The sequence below is a fragment of the Pleurodeles waltl genome, chromosome 5 (genome assembly GCF_031143425.1).
Source record: "Pleurodeles waltl isolate 20211129_DDA chromosome 5, aPleWal1.hap1.20221129, whole genome shotgun sequence".
NCBI classification, from domain to species: Eukaryota; Metazoa; Chordata; class Amphibia; order Caudata; family Salamandridae; genus Pleurodeles; species Pleurodeles waltl.
The window spans coordinates 966,418,287-966,435,705 of NC_090444.1; the positions used below are offsets into that span (position 1 = coordinate 966,418,287).

A 17,419-nucleotide genomic window follows, 5' to 3' on the forward strand; every position below is an offset into this window, starting at 1 on the left:
CCGACTCCCACGCGACCCCGTCTGACGTCATTGAGGCAATACGAGGTCCTCGCCGGCGTGCTGTCAGTTTTCACCATTTTTTTACGTGCCTTCAAGGCGAACAGGTGACTACCGACAATACAAACTTTAGATGAATACATCAATCAAATATAAAACATAACATTTAATCAAATATAAACAGCAAAATATAAAATTAAAATTATATATATGTAACATATGTACGTATATATACACATATACCATTTACATATATACACATCCTTATATACATATACACCCTAGGATATCTTGGTAAGACCAACCAGGCAACGGGGAGGCGGGTGGGACCGTGAGGAATCCACATGTAGCTACTGTATCCACCAGAAAAGGCGTTACCAAAGGTAAGTAACTTGTTCTTCTGATGGATACAACTACCTGTGGATTCCTCACCTAATGAATAGAGTCCCAAAGCAGTACTGCACTCGGTGGCGGGTGACTGAATGGTCACACCAAGAAATCCTGCAGCACGGACCGAGCAAAATGGCCATCCCTCCTAACCTCTGAGTCCAAGCAATAATGCTTTGCAAAAGTGTGGAAGGAAGCCCAAGTTGCGGCCTCACAAATAGCCACAGGAACACCTCTAGCCAAAGCCGAAGAGGCTGACTTAGCCCTGGTGGAATGAGCTCTTATTCCAACAGGAGGAACCTTCTTTGCCAAGGAATAACATACTTTTATGCAAAGAATGACCCACCTGGATGGTGCTCTTTTGTGGACAGCCTTGCCCTTCCTCTTCCCCACATAGCCGATGAAGAGCTGATCTTCCACTCGGAACTCTCTCGTGCTCTCAATGTAGAAGCTTAAAGCTCTTTTCGGTCAAGCCGATGCAGTCTCTCCTCCTCTTTTGGATGGGGAGGAGGGTAGAAGGATGAGAGCGTTATATATTGCCCTAAATGGAAGGGTGTAACAACCTTCGGTAGAAAAGCCACTCTGGTCCTCAGCACCACCTTGTCCGCATGAAAAGAAGTGAAAGGGGGCTTAACGCTAAGCGCATGAAGTTCACTCACTTGCCTAGCTAATGTGATGGCTATGAGAAACACGGTTTGTAACACCAAAAACCTTAATGGACATGAATGTAAAGGTTCAAACGGCGAACCCATCAGGAATGTGAACTAAATTCAAATCCCATTGAGGCATAATAAAAGGAGAGGTAGGAAACCAATTAGTAAGACCCTTTAAGACACTTTGTAACTATAGGGGATTTACACAAAGAGGGTTGATCAGGAAGGCACAGAAAGGCCAACAGTGCTGACAAATAGCCCTTAACAGTCACAACTGCACAACCCTTCCGCGCCAAGGATAACGCAAACAAAATATCCGACAAATGGGCACGTAAGGGATCAATTTGGTTCTCTCCACACCAAGCCACAAATTTTGCCCATCTGCCAGCATAGATTGATTTGGTGGAGTGTCACCTTGCCGATAAAATAACGTCCACCACTTCTGGAGGGAGAGAAAGGGAACTCAGATTGCCCCGTTCAATCTCCAGGCATGAAGGTGCAGGCTCTGGAGGTGGGGGTGTCGAACCTGCCCCTGCGACTGCGAGAGGAGGTCTGCCCTGTGAGGGAGACGGAGCGGAGGGCACAGTGAGAGTTGAAGGTCTGAATACCACACCCTTCTTGGCCAATCCGGAGCCATTAAGATGACTTGGGCCTGGTCTTGGCAAATCTTCCTCAGAACCCGAGGAATCAAGGGTTTGGGTTGGGGGGTGGGTGGGGGGGGGCACGTAAAGCAACTGGCCGTACCAAGACATCTGAAACACACCCCCCAACGCTCCTTGCACCGGATACTGGAGGCTGCAGAACGACGGACAGTGCGCATTCTCCAGAGTGGCAAAGAGGTCTAACTGAGGAAATCCCCACATCCGGAAGATGTAAAGGATCAGGTCCGGATGGAGACGCCATTCGTGATTGACTGAGAAGTGCAGACTGAGACTGTCCGCACGTACGTTTAGAACTCCGGCCAGATGGTTTGCTACCAAGCAAATCCGATGGTCCTGAACCCAGGACCAGAGCCGCAGAGCCTCTCTGCAGAGAAGATACGACCCTACTCCTCCCTGCTTGTTTATGTACCACATCGCAGTAGTGTTGTCAGTCAGAACTTGGACCGACTGACCGCAAAGAGAGGGAAGGAAGGCCATGAGAGCCAAACGTACCGCCCGCAATTCCAACAGATTGATATGAAACATCTGTTCCACTGGTGACCAACGACCTTTGATCTCCAGGTCCCCCAGATGAGCTCCCCACCCTAGAGTGGAAGCATCCGTTATCACCGTGGCCACCGGAGGAGGTATTGAAAACGGCCTTCCTTGGTAAAGGTTGCTGTTCACAGCCCACCATCATAGATCTGCTGCAGTGTCTTTGGAGATCTTTATCGACTCCTGGAGATCCCCTCGGTGTTGAAACCACTGCCTGCGGAGGCACCACTGAAGAGTCCTCATGTGCCAGCGTGCATGAGTGACCAACAGAATGCATGAAGCGAGCAGACGAAGGACCTTGAGGACTGGAACGACCGCTCCACTTTGAAACATTGGAATCAATGTCTGAATGTCCTGCATCCGCTGAGGCGGAGGAAAGGGCCGATTCAATGTTGTATCCAGTACTGCCCCTATGAACAGGAGGCATTGAGAGGGCTCCAGGTGAGATTTGGGCACGTTTACCAAAAAGCCCAGGTCGAACAACAACTGGGTTGTCATCTGCAGGTGAAGCAGCACGAGCTCTGGAAACTTGGCTTTGATCATTCGTCCAGGTAAGAGAATACCGCTATCTCCTTCCTCCTGAGATTTGCTGCAACCACCGCCATCACCTTCGTGAAGACCCGAGGCGCGGAAGTAAGACCAAAAGGAAGGACCGCAAACTGATAGTGTTGCGACCCTACCACAAACCGGAGATACATCCTGTGCGACTTGAGAATAGGGATATGGAAGTAAGCATCCTAAAAGGCAACAGACACCATCCAATCTTCTTCGTTCAACGCCAAAAGCACCTGCGCTAGAGTCAGCATTTTGAACTTCTTCTGCTTGAGGAATCAGTTCAAAACCCTCAGGTCCAGGATAGGTCTCACCCGACCATCCTTCTTGGGGATTAGGAAATATCTTGAATAACAACCCTGACCCCTTTCCTGCTCTGGAACAAACTCCACTGCACCTTTCGACAAAAGGACTAGAACTTCCTGTTGCAACAACAGGAGAAGGTCTTCCGTGCAAAAGGAGGGACGGGGAGGGATGGGAGGCGGAAACTCCTGAAAGTGAAGGGCATAACCTTTCTTCACAATATTGAGGACCCAGGAATCCGATGTGATCAACTCCCACAACCGGAGAATATGAAACAACCTCCCCCCTACAGGAGAAGCATGGGATGCAATGGATGGCGGACTAAGGCTGTTTTCCCTGTTGCACCCCCCGGAGGAAGAGGCAGAGGCAGGGTGCTGCTGGGTGGCTCCTCTGGTTCGAACTCTACCCCGCCCTCTATAGGACCTATAGGAAAGAGTAGAAGGTTGTTGGCCTGCTGGCTGGGGTCTCCCCCGAAAGGAAGAGCCTTGTCCAAACCCCCTGAATCTCCTAAACTATCTGAACGTGGTGGTGGCCGAAGCCTGCATGCCTAGGGGCTTGGCGGTAGCCCTGCTCTCCTTGAAGCGTTCTAAGGCAGAGTCAGCTTTAGAGCCAAACAGCTTGTCCCCATCAAACGGCAAGTCTAAAAGGGTCGCTTGCACATCCGATGAAAATCCAGACGATCTCAACCAAGCATGTCTCCTGGTTGCAATGGACGTGCCCATTGCCCTGGCCACCGAATCGGATGTATCCAGCCCAGACTGAATGACCTGAGTCGCTGCCGCTTGCGCATCAGTCAGAAGACCCCACATGTACTGGGGCAAATCAGGCAGCACAGCCTTGGCCGTGTCCATCAGGGCATGGATATACCTGCCCAAGACACAAGTAGCGTTCGCAGACTTCAGGGCCATACTGCACAAAGAAAATGGCAGATTGCTCCATCCTTTTTGATTCCCTGTCCGACGGGGCCACAGGAAAGGATCCAGGAGCTGAGCATGAGGAGCAGGAGGCCTGAACCACCAGACTCTCCGGAGTCAGATGCCTAGAGAGGAAACCTTGGTCACCAGGAGCCACTCTATCTCCTAGCCACTGATCTGCTAACAGCAGTCGAAGACACCGGTTTTCTCCAAACCTCCAGGATCGGTTCTGTGAGAGCCTCGTTAAAAGGAAGGAGTGGTTCCGCAGCAGCCGAAGCAGGATGTAACACATCTGTGAGGATGTTCGTTTTCACCTCAGCTGCGGGTAGCAGGAGATCTAGGAAGTCTGCTGCCTTCCTCACCACTGAGTGGAACGAGGCAGCCTCTTCAGTAAACTCCCCAGGGTAAGCCAAGTCCCACTCTGGGGAAGTATCGATATCGCTTGCAGAGTCCAAACCCTGAAAGTCCCCTAGGGGCTCTGCGATCTCCCCTTCCTCCAGGAGCTGCCTTCAATACTCCTGCAATAACCTCAGAGCCTTCCTTCTCGAGCGCTACCTGGCCTCTATCCTCGGCATCGATAAGGAATTGGCCGACGTCGACGACCTCTGCTGACGCGGATCTTCGGATTCGGCAAACGCCGGATCCACCGGCGCCATGGAAAGGCGAGCCCTCTGCACCGGCTGGAGTCGTGGCGAAGTCAACGGCGCCACCAAATCAGCAGAATCTACTGGCGTCGAAGTTCTCCTCGGCGATGCCAAAGGCATCAGCGCCGGACCAGCACCCTCTCCTCGACAGAAAGGCATGAATGGCGTCAGCTTGTATGGAGCCGTAACGCCCAAACCAAAAGCCAAGGGACCTGAGGCACCAGCCGGTGCACCACCAGGGGCAATGGAGCTGAAGATGTTGTACACAGCATTCAAGAATGCCGCCGGATCCGCACCTGGGGCCGGGAATGCAGGATACCCCTGCGGCGTCGGCGCTGGATCAGGCACCTCTGACTCCGCTGGCGAGGTGCCTGTCTAGTGGGAATGCACAGAGCCCAGCTGTCATCTACCCCAGACGTGTATTCAGGGACAGGCAGAGGCCCAGAATGGTTAAAGTAAGGAAATGCAAACTTTCAAACTTACAATTTAAAATCAGACTTCACCATAGGTTATGATTTTTAAATTGAGAGTCCAGGGACACCAAACTCCATATTTCTAGCTCGTCCTATTTGGAATGTATATTTTAAAAAGGTTTTAAGGCAAATCCCAAAGCTATTCTATGGGAGAGATAGGTCTGGCAGTAGTGAAAAACTAATTTAGCAGTGGACATGTTAAACTTAAAAGGTACATGTCCAACCTTTTATACTCACTGTATGCTGCCATTTGGGGTAACTAGGGCCTAACTTAGGGGTAACTTACATGCTATAAAATGGAAGGTTCGGGCCTGGCAAGTGGGTACACTTGCCACGTCGAAATGGCAATTTAAGACTGCACACACAGGCTCTGCAGTGGCAGGTCTGAGACATGTTTGAGGGGCTACTGTAGTGGGTGGCACAATCCGTGCTGCAGAACAGCTAGTAGTATTTAATTTACAGGCACTAGGCACCTATAGTGCACTTTATTAGGGACTTACAAGAAAACTAAATAAGCCAATTGTGGAGAAGCCAATGTTACCATGCTTTGGAGGGCAAAGCACCTGCACTTTACCACTGCTAAAGTTCCCATATCCCTAAAGGCCAGCAAAAATAGGTCAAAAATACAGGTCAGAGGTCAAAAAGTTGCAGAGACGACAACAATGATGCCATGTCTAACTAATGCCTCAAAACACCACCAAACAAACAAAAATAGGTGTTACATCTTTCTCTGTTCAAGCAGCCAAACTATGGAATTCACAGATAACTATTGTATCTTCAGAAGACTATTCAAGAGCTGGCTCTTTCCTACATAACCACCATACTCAAACAGCAACGGACTGCATATCCCTGTGTATGTAAACATTTTATAATCTGATTATATGTACATATCTAGATGTGTATTTCTTTGTACAAATATGTATAATAACTATTTTATCTTTTAATATATACATACCCTATAGGTCTGTTTAACAAATCTATATATTTTACCTATGGTTAAATGTATGTAAGTGTAGTATATATTTTTATATATATACTTATATTGTGTACATATAGGTATGTACATACATTTGTATATTATTCTACGCTTGATATGTTCATAGATCACTGCATAGTTTTTATAAGTTGTTTGATTAGATGCTTATGAGTCTTTATTTTATCTATCTCAATAGGTAAATATTATCTTAACTATTTATCTACACACAATGAACTACTGAAATATTGGGGAAAGATAAATGTTATTGAAGTACACAAATAAATTAACTTCAAATACTGCAACTCGACAATCTGTGTTTACACAATACAACTTTAACTCTCAATATATTATATTCCTTACACATTTTCCCTTACTATGTAATCCTGTATCTATATATTTACTACTTTAGTCCTATTGTACAAGAGAAAATATTACTCTTCAAAGCTTTACTCTCACCATCACCCTACACCTCTAACATTCAATCCTCTATCTCCACCCTCTGACTCACACCAAACCCATTCTACTATTATCTCTAAAATAACCCTCACAGTCTCTTCCCTTCTCTACTGCTCCTGGCTCACCCCAAACGTCAGTTTACTACTTTGATCTCCCAAACAACCCTACTAAATTCTCCCTCCTTTGATTCATCACAAACCTCATTTTACTACTTTGATCTCCCTAATCCCTCTCTACAGACTTCCATCCTCCACCTCTCCTTTACTCATACCAGATCTCATCTTACTACTATGATCTCCCAATCAACACTTCTAGATTCTTCCCTCATCTACCCCTCCATTATTCTATTCAATCCAAGTAACAGACTCACACGTACTGCGTTCAAATTAACTCATACCTCCCTATTCTAATAATGTACTCATATTTCCCTATACTAATCCACCAATAATCCTTTTGGGTTCCGGAGTAGCATGCAACTCGTCGAAAAGTGCTTCAAGGCCTCGTCAGGGGCAGTAAGCTCTATATACATACAGTTACAAAGGAGGAGAATGATGGCAGTGGAGAAAGTAAAGAAGAATAACTGAAGAGAAAAGATGGCTAATGAAAAGGCATTCTGAGTTTGATTTATTAACTTGATGAATGCCCTACATCTCCAAATGAGAAAACTATTTCACCGGATATATTTCACCATGCTGACTTCGGACTATGATCACAAAGATACATAATGAATACAAAAATTAGCAAATAGAAGTTTGTGAATATGGCACTGATAAGTCTATTTTAAAAAAGAAATTCTGAAAACTGCCACTGCAGGAGAGTGGACTTTTGCGATGGTCTTTATCACAGACATAACAAAGGTCAATTGCAGTGCAAAGAAACAATGAACGTTTTTTTTTTTTCTTTTTTTTAAGACTTTCTTACCCCCCAACCGCTAAACCTGCTATACATCTGTGCCTAGACGTTGGGCCACTGGCACATGTTTGTAGATTATAAACCAGGATAAAATAGAATTTAAGCACCATAGTAGCTTGCGTTGCATTTCACCTTTTTGTACATGTATCTAAGCATGAAGTCCAGCAGAAATGATTTTCCTTTCCGGAAGGCACCAGCCACAGAAACCACCACCACGTTGAGATCCCGTATGTGTTCTTGGAGCAAAATCTGCTCCAATGCCCTCTCATCGAGTTCAAAGTCATGGTCATCTTCATGCGCAAGAACTATCTGCACAGGCCGAGGCGCTTCACAAGCCACAGGTTCGGGGTCACATTCAGTGTCCTCCATAAACACCTCATCTGGAAAAACATAAGAACAGAAAAGTGATTGAAGCACTCAAGAGTTCGCAAATTCTCGCGCAGGCATGCATAAGACAAACTTCTCACAGCACAGATCTGTGAATGCTCCCTCGAGCTACTCAAAACAATGACACTGCAATAACTGCTGCTTGACCTAATCATACTAAAAGTAAAGTTCTCAAGGTCATGTTAGAGCTCAATCTGAGGATGGGAGGTCCGTAGGGAATTTTCCAGTAGATCGTGTCTCTACCAGGAGTGGATGCCATCTACATTGGCAGCTACAGTCAACAACGTCAAACCGTGCCAGGGGCACCTCTGAGATTGTGGGAGACCACTATAGCAGGCCCCTGGACCACATCTGACTGTTGGGACTAGTGCTGGCACTCTATACACATCTCAGGAAGACTAGAGGGACATCTAACCTGAACTGAATCACTGCACCCAGTCGCCCCCCACAGACTGAAATTACCTGGTTTAAGGAGGACTCCTTGCCCTGGACTGGCCAACCCCTTCCCACCACTTGCCTGTGTACTCTCTATTTTTTATCTACTTATCCCTCTCCTGGGCCTTTGAGGGGTTCCACAAGTATAAACCTGTGCTGCCTAGTTATGGTGACCATTTATATGTACGGATGTAGTGGGCTGAGCTCAGTCTGGCTCCCCTCATTGTCACTACCTCTAACAGTTTAAAAACCCTCTCTGCTCAACCTCCTACTGCCTAATAGGCTTAATGTAGTATTTACCCTGTTGGGAGTTGTTAGTGGTTTGGCAGGATGACAGTTTTGTTAACGGTGAGATGTTTTCTCTCCTGAGGTGGAATCAAATGGGAAGGGGCCTCAACAATCCACATCTAGTCCCTGCACCCACTACCCTTTCTACTTGACGTGCACACATTTTGGCTCCTGTAGACTTGCACACCCCAACCTTACATGATCACAGTTGGGACACAGGGTAAGCACACGCTCCTTAGATGGAAGGCATGGGGTGCAGCAAAAAGCAGTATCACATCTGGGAACACCTGGTCCTACGAGGCTAATACAGCCTTTCTTCAAGAAACACAATTAAATAAAACAAAGGCCCAGGCTCTACAGGTGCAAATGGCAGACACAAACCATCAATACAACATACTCCTCTGATGCACAGGGTGCTACTATCTGGGTAGCAGAGAGGAACCCCTTTTCAGATAGAAGACATCTGAGTTGACTCAGAAGGCAGATCTGTACTGGCCAGACGGTGCCTAGATAGGCTGCTGGAGATATTGCGATATATTCACAGTCCAAATACTGATAAACCATGTTAATGCGCCTCTCTCTTCGTTTCTCTTGCCTCTTGAGCTGACCGTGAAAAGATCTTAGACAGGAACTTTAATAATACCTTAGACAAAGAATTAGACCGATCACACCCTCTTCTCCAGGGTACCCTGCCATACGCAACTCAGCAGTACTTGTCAACTGGCTCAGCCATTGGGATCTTATTGACATCCGGCAGACAACTCACCGACAGGCAAAGGAATATTCCTTTTATTCACTAGCCCACAAGCTTCTTGTTCCTCTAGAATGCCTGATTTGTACAACTTCTTTACAAACTATTATCTCAGCAAAAACCTTAAGTGATCATAATCCACTTATGATGCATCTTGCCCGGGGTAGAGTACCCACTCTGATACATACCTGGTGAATGCAGCCATTGTGGCTGGAAGTGCAAAAAGCCATAATATTTTTAGGTGAACACCAGCTCGTCCTCTACCAAAGCAAACTAACAGGAAGTGTACAAAGTGGTCATAGAACGGACTACCCCTATGCACAAAGATAGTATCTAGGGTCGCGCTTTTGACTTGCAACACAGGAAGAGAGATGCCGAACCTCAAAAATAAATTGGCTGCTGCCCCTGATCTCTAATCAGCTTGCACGCAAGAGAGATGACCATGCCTATCTTATGGAGCGGCTACGATGTATCAATGCAACAGCTTATGCGGATAGAAATCATGCTGAAGCCAATCGACCAGTTATTCTGTTAGCCCACTTATGTCACCCTATGACACCTATACACTTTGTCAAAGACATCGGAGTCCGAGCATTTAAACAAAACCACATTAAAGTGACATTTGTGCATCTTTACAAGGACCTGTATGAGGTGGGCCCCACCACTGAGTCCAACAGCTTTACATCAATTTCGAGAGGGCCTAATTGTCTCCTGCACCCCGGAGGGACACCATCACTTGAATCTCTTGTCACTGTCCAAGATCCGTCAGGCAATATAGGCCCTGGCCCAAGGAAAGACACCTAAGCTGAACGGCCTACGAGTGGAGGTTTATGTCACGTATTAGCATCTCCTTGTACCACACATGGAAACACTATCTGCAGAAGCTTTGCATCTGACCTGCCTCCCTCCGACAACATGAGAAGTAATCAGGACTTCCAAACTCAAGCCCAATCGGATCCTACAAACACCCATTATCTATCCTCAATACTGAATATAAGATCCTAAGTAAAATACTGGCCAACCACCTTCTTCCCCCATCTTATGTCACTTATTTATCTGGATAAAAAAGGATTCGTACCCAGACTTAATACCTCCCACAATATACATCATTTGTATCATATCATGGAAAAGGCCCTCCCTAACGTGGCTGGAGGCGATGTGCATCTTCATAGAGCTAAATCAAGTGTTTGATATGCTAAACTGGGATTATGGGTTAGCAATAGTAACATGTTATGGCCTTGGCACACAGATACTGCAATGGATACTCCTTCACCTCAGCCAGGGTCAAGCCAAGCCACCATATCTCTAAAGCATATGCTACTGTCCGTGACAGCAACGATGCCCTCAATCCCCCCCTTCAGTTCGTCCTGAAGAAGAGAGCCTAGCCATCAAACTGTAATAGAGTGGAGGACACTGGGAAATGCCGCTAGAAGACAGACTCCATGCACTCTCTCAATATGTGGATTATATGTTTTATCTATGCTCCTTTAACATCCATCTCAAACCCCTTCACCACGTGCATTCTCTGGCCTCAAGGTCAACCTTAATAAAACTTTCCTTTTTCAACTACAGCAATGTGTGGTTCCCCAGGACCTTACTTTTGGAGCAGACCATCCCTATGGGGCATCTAAGTCTTGACGATATCTTGGTACCAAAATGTCCTGGAGGACCTACTGGAGGGTAACATAGGCACCATAATACATACAGACAGACAGACAGACCAAGCCCAAGTTGCCTTTTGGAACACCATACCAATCATGATAATAGAGTGCATAGCTCTCTCCAAGATGGTAGTCCTCCTCCACTTGCCCTACCACTTCACAAACCTCCAAGTGATAATCCCTGTTAAGACTTTTCTGGATCTCAGTGCTTTATTACTTGAATTGATATGTGGCACAGGCAGATGTCAGATTGCGTTCCCCAAAGGTTTCCTACCTATTGATCTTGGCAGCCTTGGCGTTCCTGATTATAAGGCCTGTTATTTTGTGGCACAATTACAATGGCCCGCCTACTGGCTCACCTCGCAGGACACCACTTGTCTGACAAGTGAATCGCAGCAGACCAGATATTAAAAAAAAGAAAGAAAAAAAAGTTTTTAAAAAAAAATATGCTGAACTGCATACTGCACTATTTCCGTATGTTAAAGCGTACAAGAAAGCGGTCTCTGCCTATACTGCAGCTCGTCCGCCAATAGCCAACTCGACATGCACCACACCAATCACTTCCCATGCGCTCACTCACTGAAAGCCTGTTGGCCTAACCTCCATGGAAGATTTATTTGGAGATGTCCTCTCAGCAGACGTTCTAACCTTGACAGATCTATGTGGAATCCCAGCAGGCGAGGTCATGACCTATGGCAGGCCACGGCTGGCAATACAGCACACATAGCAAACCCTTCATCACAAACCCCAACACACACCACACTACAGACCCTCCACACAACTGGCCATGGGAGAAAGATGGTAACCTGGCTGTATAGTGGTATCCGGAACCATGCAGTAGCCGCCTTACAAACCCTTAGACATATATGGGCAGAAGAACTTCAAACTGTATTTAATAACAAGGAATGGCAGGCAATTCTACAATATTCCTCTCAAACTCCCCGCAATGCCCATTTTAGCATCATACAAACTTGTAATCTTCAAAGAGCATACATTACTCAGCTGAAGCTACACACATTGTTCCCAATGGCCTCTCCGAACTGCCCCCGATGTCATGGAGCACCAGCGCACCAGACATTCATGCTTTGGTGTTGGGAAATACAAGGTCCCTTCTGGTCTGGTGTACACTCCACACTCACTCTGCTCACAGAGTGACAGTTCCACGTCTTCCCGAACTCGCCCTCCTAGGAGTCTACCCCAGACCTGAGGCAGCTAAATTTACTTACTACCCAATTCCTAGACCTGGTCTTCCTCCGGGTGTGCCAAGCTATCCCCAGGCGCTGGAAATTCTTAACTCCTTTCTCTGTCTTATTGGCTTAATGATCTTCAACACTGTGCGCACATAGAGGGCTCCCCCTTGTTAAGGAGAAATGCAGGTTCCATCTGGTTTAAATCTCCAACTTCAAGGATACCTTACTACTTGTTCATAAACTGATGGTACCTAATGTATATATACTTCCTCCCATCCTTCCTCTCACCACTGCGCCTCCTATACTTGAACCACTGTAACACCATACAGTGCTATATTATCACCCTCCGCACCCACGTTCAGTATCCACTAGATAGCTACACTACACTTCCATTATCACATTGTTTCGTAGTCAATCACAAAGCATCTCCTGTCTCTTGTTGAACTGTTACTGTTTTAACTTTACTGTTAATGTTTTATCTTTTCTGTTTTTATTATATCTGCAAAGCCACTAATATTTATTATTTAGATTTCTTGTTTTTTGTACTCTAAAAAGAAAAAAAAGAAAAATGTTTTTGAAAATAAAATAGAGTCCCTACCAGATAAGGCATTACAGAAGATAGGTGACCATCTGATAGTGACTTCAAGCCGCATATTCTTAACTTAGAATAGATACCCAAGCAATACCTCCCCAGAGGAGGGTCTGCAAAGAGATTTAGATCAGAAAGTATTGGAGAACCAAATGGGCAAAGTGCCCATCACCCCTAAGTGCTTGGTAAATGTATGCAGAAACGCCCACATTGCCGCCCAACACATGTCCAAGGAAGGGAACTCCGCAAGTTAACGCAGTGGTCGCAGTCTTGACTTTGGTGGAATAAGCCCACAAGCCCTCAGGGGGTTGCTTCTTGACCAGTGCGTAACAGATTTTAATGCAGAGCACAATCCATCTTGAGATGGTCCTTTTCTGCATGGTCCTTAGTTTCTCCACCCAGTGGAATCCAATGAAGAGTTGATCCTCCACTCGGAACTCTCTAGCTGGATCAATGTAGAATAACACCTTTTTTGGTTCCAGGTGGTGGCGTCTCTTCTCCTCTTTAAAAGGGTGAGGCGGAGCAAAGAAGGTAGACAGTGTGATGGTCTGGCCTACATAAAGAGGTGTCATCACTTTAGCAGGAAAGAGGCATGTGTTCTCAAAACCAGTTTGTCTAGGGAAAAAAAAAAAGCTGTGAAAGGAGGTTGCAAAAAAAGTGTTTGCAATTAATTAAGCCTGCTGGCTGATGTGATGTCCACTAGAAAAGCTGTTTTAATGGTCAAAGCATAGTGGGCAACTGTTTAAAAGCTCAAAAGGCGAGCACAGCCAGAAGGTCAAAACCAGGTTCAAGTCTCAATAAGGCACGATGAAAGGGTCTGGAGGGAACAGAAGTTGTAATCCTTTTAGAAAACGAGTCACAACAGATGAACTGAACAAGGAGTGCTGATACCACAAGAACATAGATATGGCCAAAAGGTACTCTTTAGCTGAACCCAGAGGAAAGCCTTGCCAGGCTACTGTGAGAACAAACAGAACCTCAGGCAAAGGTGAAGAAAGGGAATCAACATTTTTAGAGGCATGCCAAGCCACAAATTTGTCCTAATTGCAGGCCTATACTGTCCTGATAGAGGGTCGCCTAGATGCAGAATGACACTGCAGACTTCTACTGCGAGGTCAAAAACTCTGCTGCTCAATCTGCATGCATGAAGGCAGAGTGAGTGCGAATTTGGGTGCAGGAACCTGCACTGTTCTTGTAAAAAGTAGAATCCTCTCAATGTGGTAGCCAGATCGGAGGACAGATGCACATGCTCAGGCGTTTTGAATACCATACGTTCGGTGTCCAATCCGGAACCACTGGAATGGTTTGCCAGAGTGGCCCTAGAGTTTGTCTGGAGTGGCCTCCACCCAACTAGGTGAATTTTGAGGCCATTAACTTTTTCTCTGAAGAGCCTTCGGACTGCATGGGTTCGGCAGGTGTTTGAGAGCAGAGATTTCACAGATAAAATGTTGAGTCTTTATGTAATTATACTTACAGATTAATGTGTGAATTAATTAGATATTAGGTTTATGAAAATGTGACTAATTGACATTTTATATAAGGCATATAATTGTCCATGCTAACTTAAGCTGATAGAATTATTTTGTCTTTACAAGAGTGTGTTTCTTAACCAAAACAAATGATAGAAATAAATGTGTATTTAGTGGCCTCTGCTGGACTCCAGTAGAAGCAGATGCAATGTCATTGTGCAATGCAAGCTGTATAAAATGTTTCTAGTGTGTTCTGTAGCTTGACTGAATTCATTGTTTAAAGATATGTTTCTAACTTGAATGTCTTTCCTCTAGGGTAAAGAAATGGTGAAGTAACATATTTTGTAATCGTTCTTCCTGTGACTTCGTATTTTGGTGGAGTGGAAACAAAGGGTCCACAGATGAGGTGGAAGATGAGAAAGTTTAGGATACAAAATGTATTGGTTTAGATTTCGTCAATGGAATAACAACAAATAGAAGAGCTTGGAGTAAACTAATTGGATAATTTTTATAATCAATCAGTTAATGTTCTGATTGGATAAAGCATAAGGTGAGAAAGTTATGACCAATCATTTTCATTGCTTTATGAAGAACTTATGCTAGATGGTTTAGTGTATCCTATTGTCCAAAATTTTAAACCGTTACCCCTGTGGTTATTCCCGTTCCTATCCTGGTGTTGGTGCCTGATGTTGCTGTTCCACTGACGAAGTAGACATTGCTGCTAGCTACTATAGTATTTTGGTAATGTATAAATCATAAATGGTCATTTGTCTTTTGTTTTTCAGGTATCAGCTGCAACTGCTTATTTATTGCTACATATTTTTAATAGCAAACTAGCTAGGTTTTTTCTAAATTTGTGTTACTAAAGCTTTTACATGAAGCTCAACATGCCAATGCTAATTAGGGGTTAGTGAGAAGTTACTCACATGCTTATGATTTGTCTTTGATAATACCTGGTCTTATTATTCAGAGGTATTCGATTTCTCTTGCTCAGATTCTATTGGTATGGTTTTGTGTTATAAGCACTGAGATAATTTGTCTTTTTGCGTTGATTAAACCCAGATATATACGGCGTTCGAATCAGCCTTCATTGTTCCTGCAAATGTATCTATATGTATCATTTGTGTTTGAGAATTATTTTCATGACTTTAGCATTGCTAATATAGGGAAATAAATGATCAACATCTTAATAAACTGAATTAATGAAAAGGTGACTTCCCACATAGTAAATTTATGACAGATCATTGGCAGAATGCTTCAAAAATTATTTATTCAGTTACAAAGAAATTTAGTTCAGAGAGCAAAATTGAAAATAAGGAATGCTTCACTAATCAGTAAGAATAATAATCCAGTCCGGAGAGTTGGAAAAGAGGTCAGGTAGAGTTGTGCGGCAGTATAACAGTTAATTCAGTTACAAGAAAATTTGGTTCAAAAAGCGAAGTTGAAAATAAGGAGTGCTTCACTAATCAGCAAATTTGATAATCCAGTCCGGAGAGGTGGAAAAGAGGTCAAGTAGAGTTGTACGATGGTATAACAGCCAACACGTGTTTCGCCCCTTGAGCGAACATGTGGAATATAACTCAAACCAAAATTGACTTTTTCAAATTTATACGTCAACTCAAACTAAAGTCATTTTTCTCTACATTTTCTTCTCCTTCCTCCCAGCCTTCGCTCTCATTACCCTCCCAAGATCTTTCTGTTCGGGACCTGGAAGACATTGGACTTCTTTGCAACTTAGCAAATACTACTGAACCAGATCTCCCCCTTAGCACATTAGCCGAACAACTCGAGCTTAATACTAACCAGTAACATCCCTCGGGGATGAGACCAAAATCTACTTTTACTCCTTCCCTTCCAGCAGGGAATTCTATAGATCTTTTCGCCTGCACAGTTTTAAAAGACCTTGATAAGGAGTATAAACGTTACTGTGACAAACGCAAATTTCTTCCCTCAAATGTTACTCGTCAACAAAGATTAGCTTTGTCCAATCTAAGAATGAATCCCAATATTATTATCAAGGAAGCAGATAAGGGAGGTAATATCGTTATTCTAAACACCTCAGATTACCTCAAGGAGGCTGATCGTCAATTACACAATACTAAGTGCTATAAACGCTTAGATTCTAATCCCACAGCACATATTCAACAACAACTTTCAGAACTTCTCGATTATTGGTTTTCACGACAATTCATCTCACATCAAGAAAGAACTGCTTTTTGCATGCTTCGAGCTGTCACCCCCCAACTATAATCAAAAACATCCCACAAGGCGAGTACAGAAGAGCCAAACTTAACTGTTCAAAACCCAGCAACTATGACCTGTTCTCTTCACAAATTACTGAGAGACTTTTGATTAGGGGCTACAAACAATTCTCATTGACTACTTCCCATAACAACATGGGTAAAATGGACCGTAACAAGATGATTAACTCAACACGACGTCGTCAAGCAGACACCACTATTCGATTTATCACCCAATTTCACAATGGACATTATTCAATACGAAAACACCTTCGTAAACACTGGCATCTTATTAGTAATAATCCCTCTATTCAACCATTTATTACTCAATATCCACAAATAGGGTTCCGACGGGCCCCTAACCTTCGTGATAAACTCTGTCCTTCCTTTTTTCAACAAACAGTTTCGGAACCTTACTTTCCCAAACCAAAGGGATTTTTTACTTGTACAAAGTGTTCAATATGTAAATTGGGTCTCAATCGAACCACCTCATTGCACATTAATGATCAAGAACTTCTAATCAAGGACTTTATTAATTGTGAAAGCAGAAACGTGGTGTATTTGATATTCTGTCCATGTCAAAAGGCCTATATTGGCAGCACGATCCGCCCCCTAAAACTTCGAATCCAAGAACATTTCCGGAACATTTTGAAACTGGAGACCAAGGCACCTTTAGTGGAGCACTATAAAACTTTCCATCATAATGCACGCTCCTTTAAATTTATTGGAATTGACCGCATCACTCCGTCTCAACGGGGTGGTAACTTACACTTACGTTTACGTCAACAAGAAAGCAGGATGATTATTCAATATGATACAGTGAACAATGGTTTGAACCAGGATCATGAATGGCACTATTGGCTATTGTAAATGATGTACTGTTAATGCAATTTTTGTTGGCTGACAGTTCATAACGCTCTATTCGAGCCACGTTTTCTCCTTCATC

At 44.3% G+C, this 17,419-nt stretch overlaps 1 protein-coding gene across 2 annotated transcripts in view; it reads right to left on the reverse strand.

Moving 5' to 3' along the window:
* ATL2 (atlastin GTPase 2) overlaps nt 1–17,419 on the reverse strand; it is a 541,948-nt gene that overhangs the window by 405,967 nt on the left and 118,562 nt on the right. For both annotated transcript variants that reach the window (XM_069235095.1, XM_069235094.1), the window contains exon 2: nt 7,596–7,843. In XM_069235095.1, the coding sequence (XP_069091196.1) occupies nt 7,596–7,843 (248 nt within the window). The remainder of the gene's footprint in view (nt 1–7,595; nt 7,844–17,419) is intronic.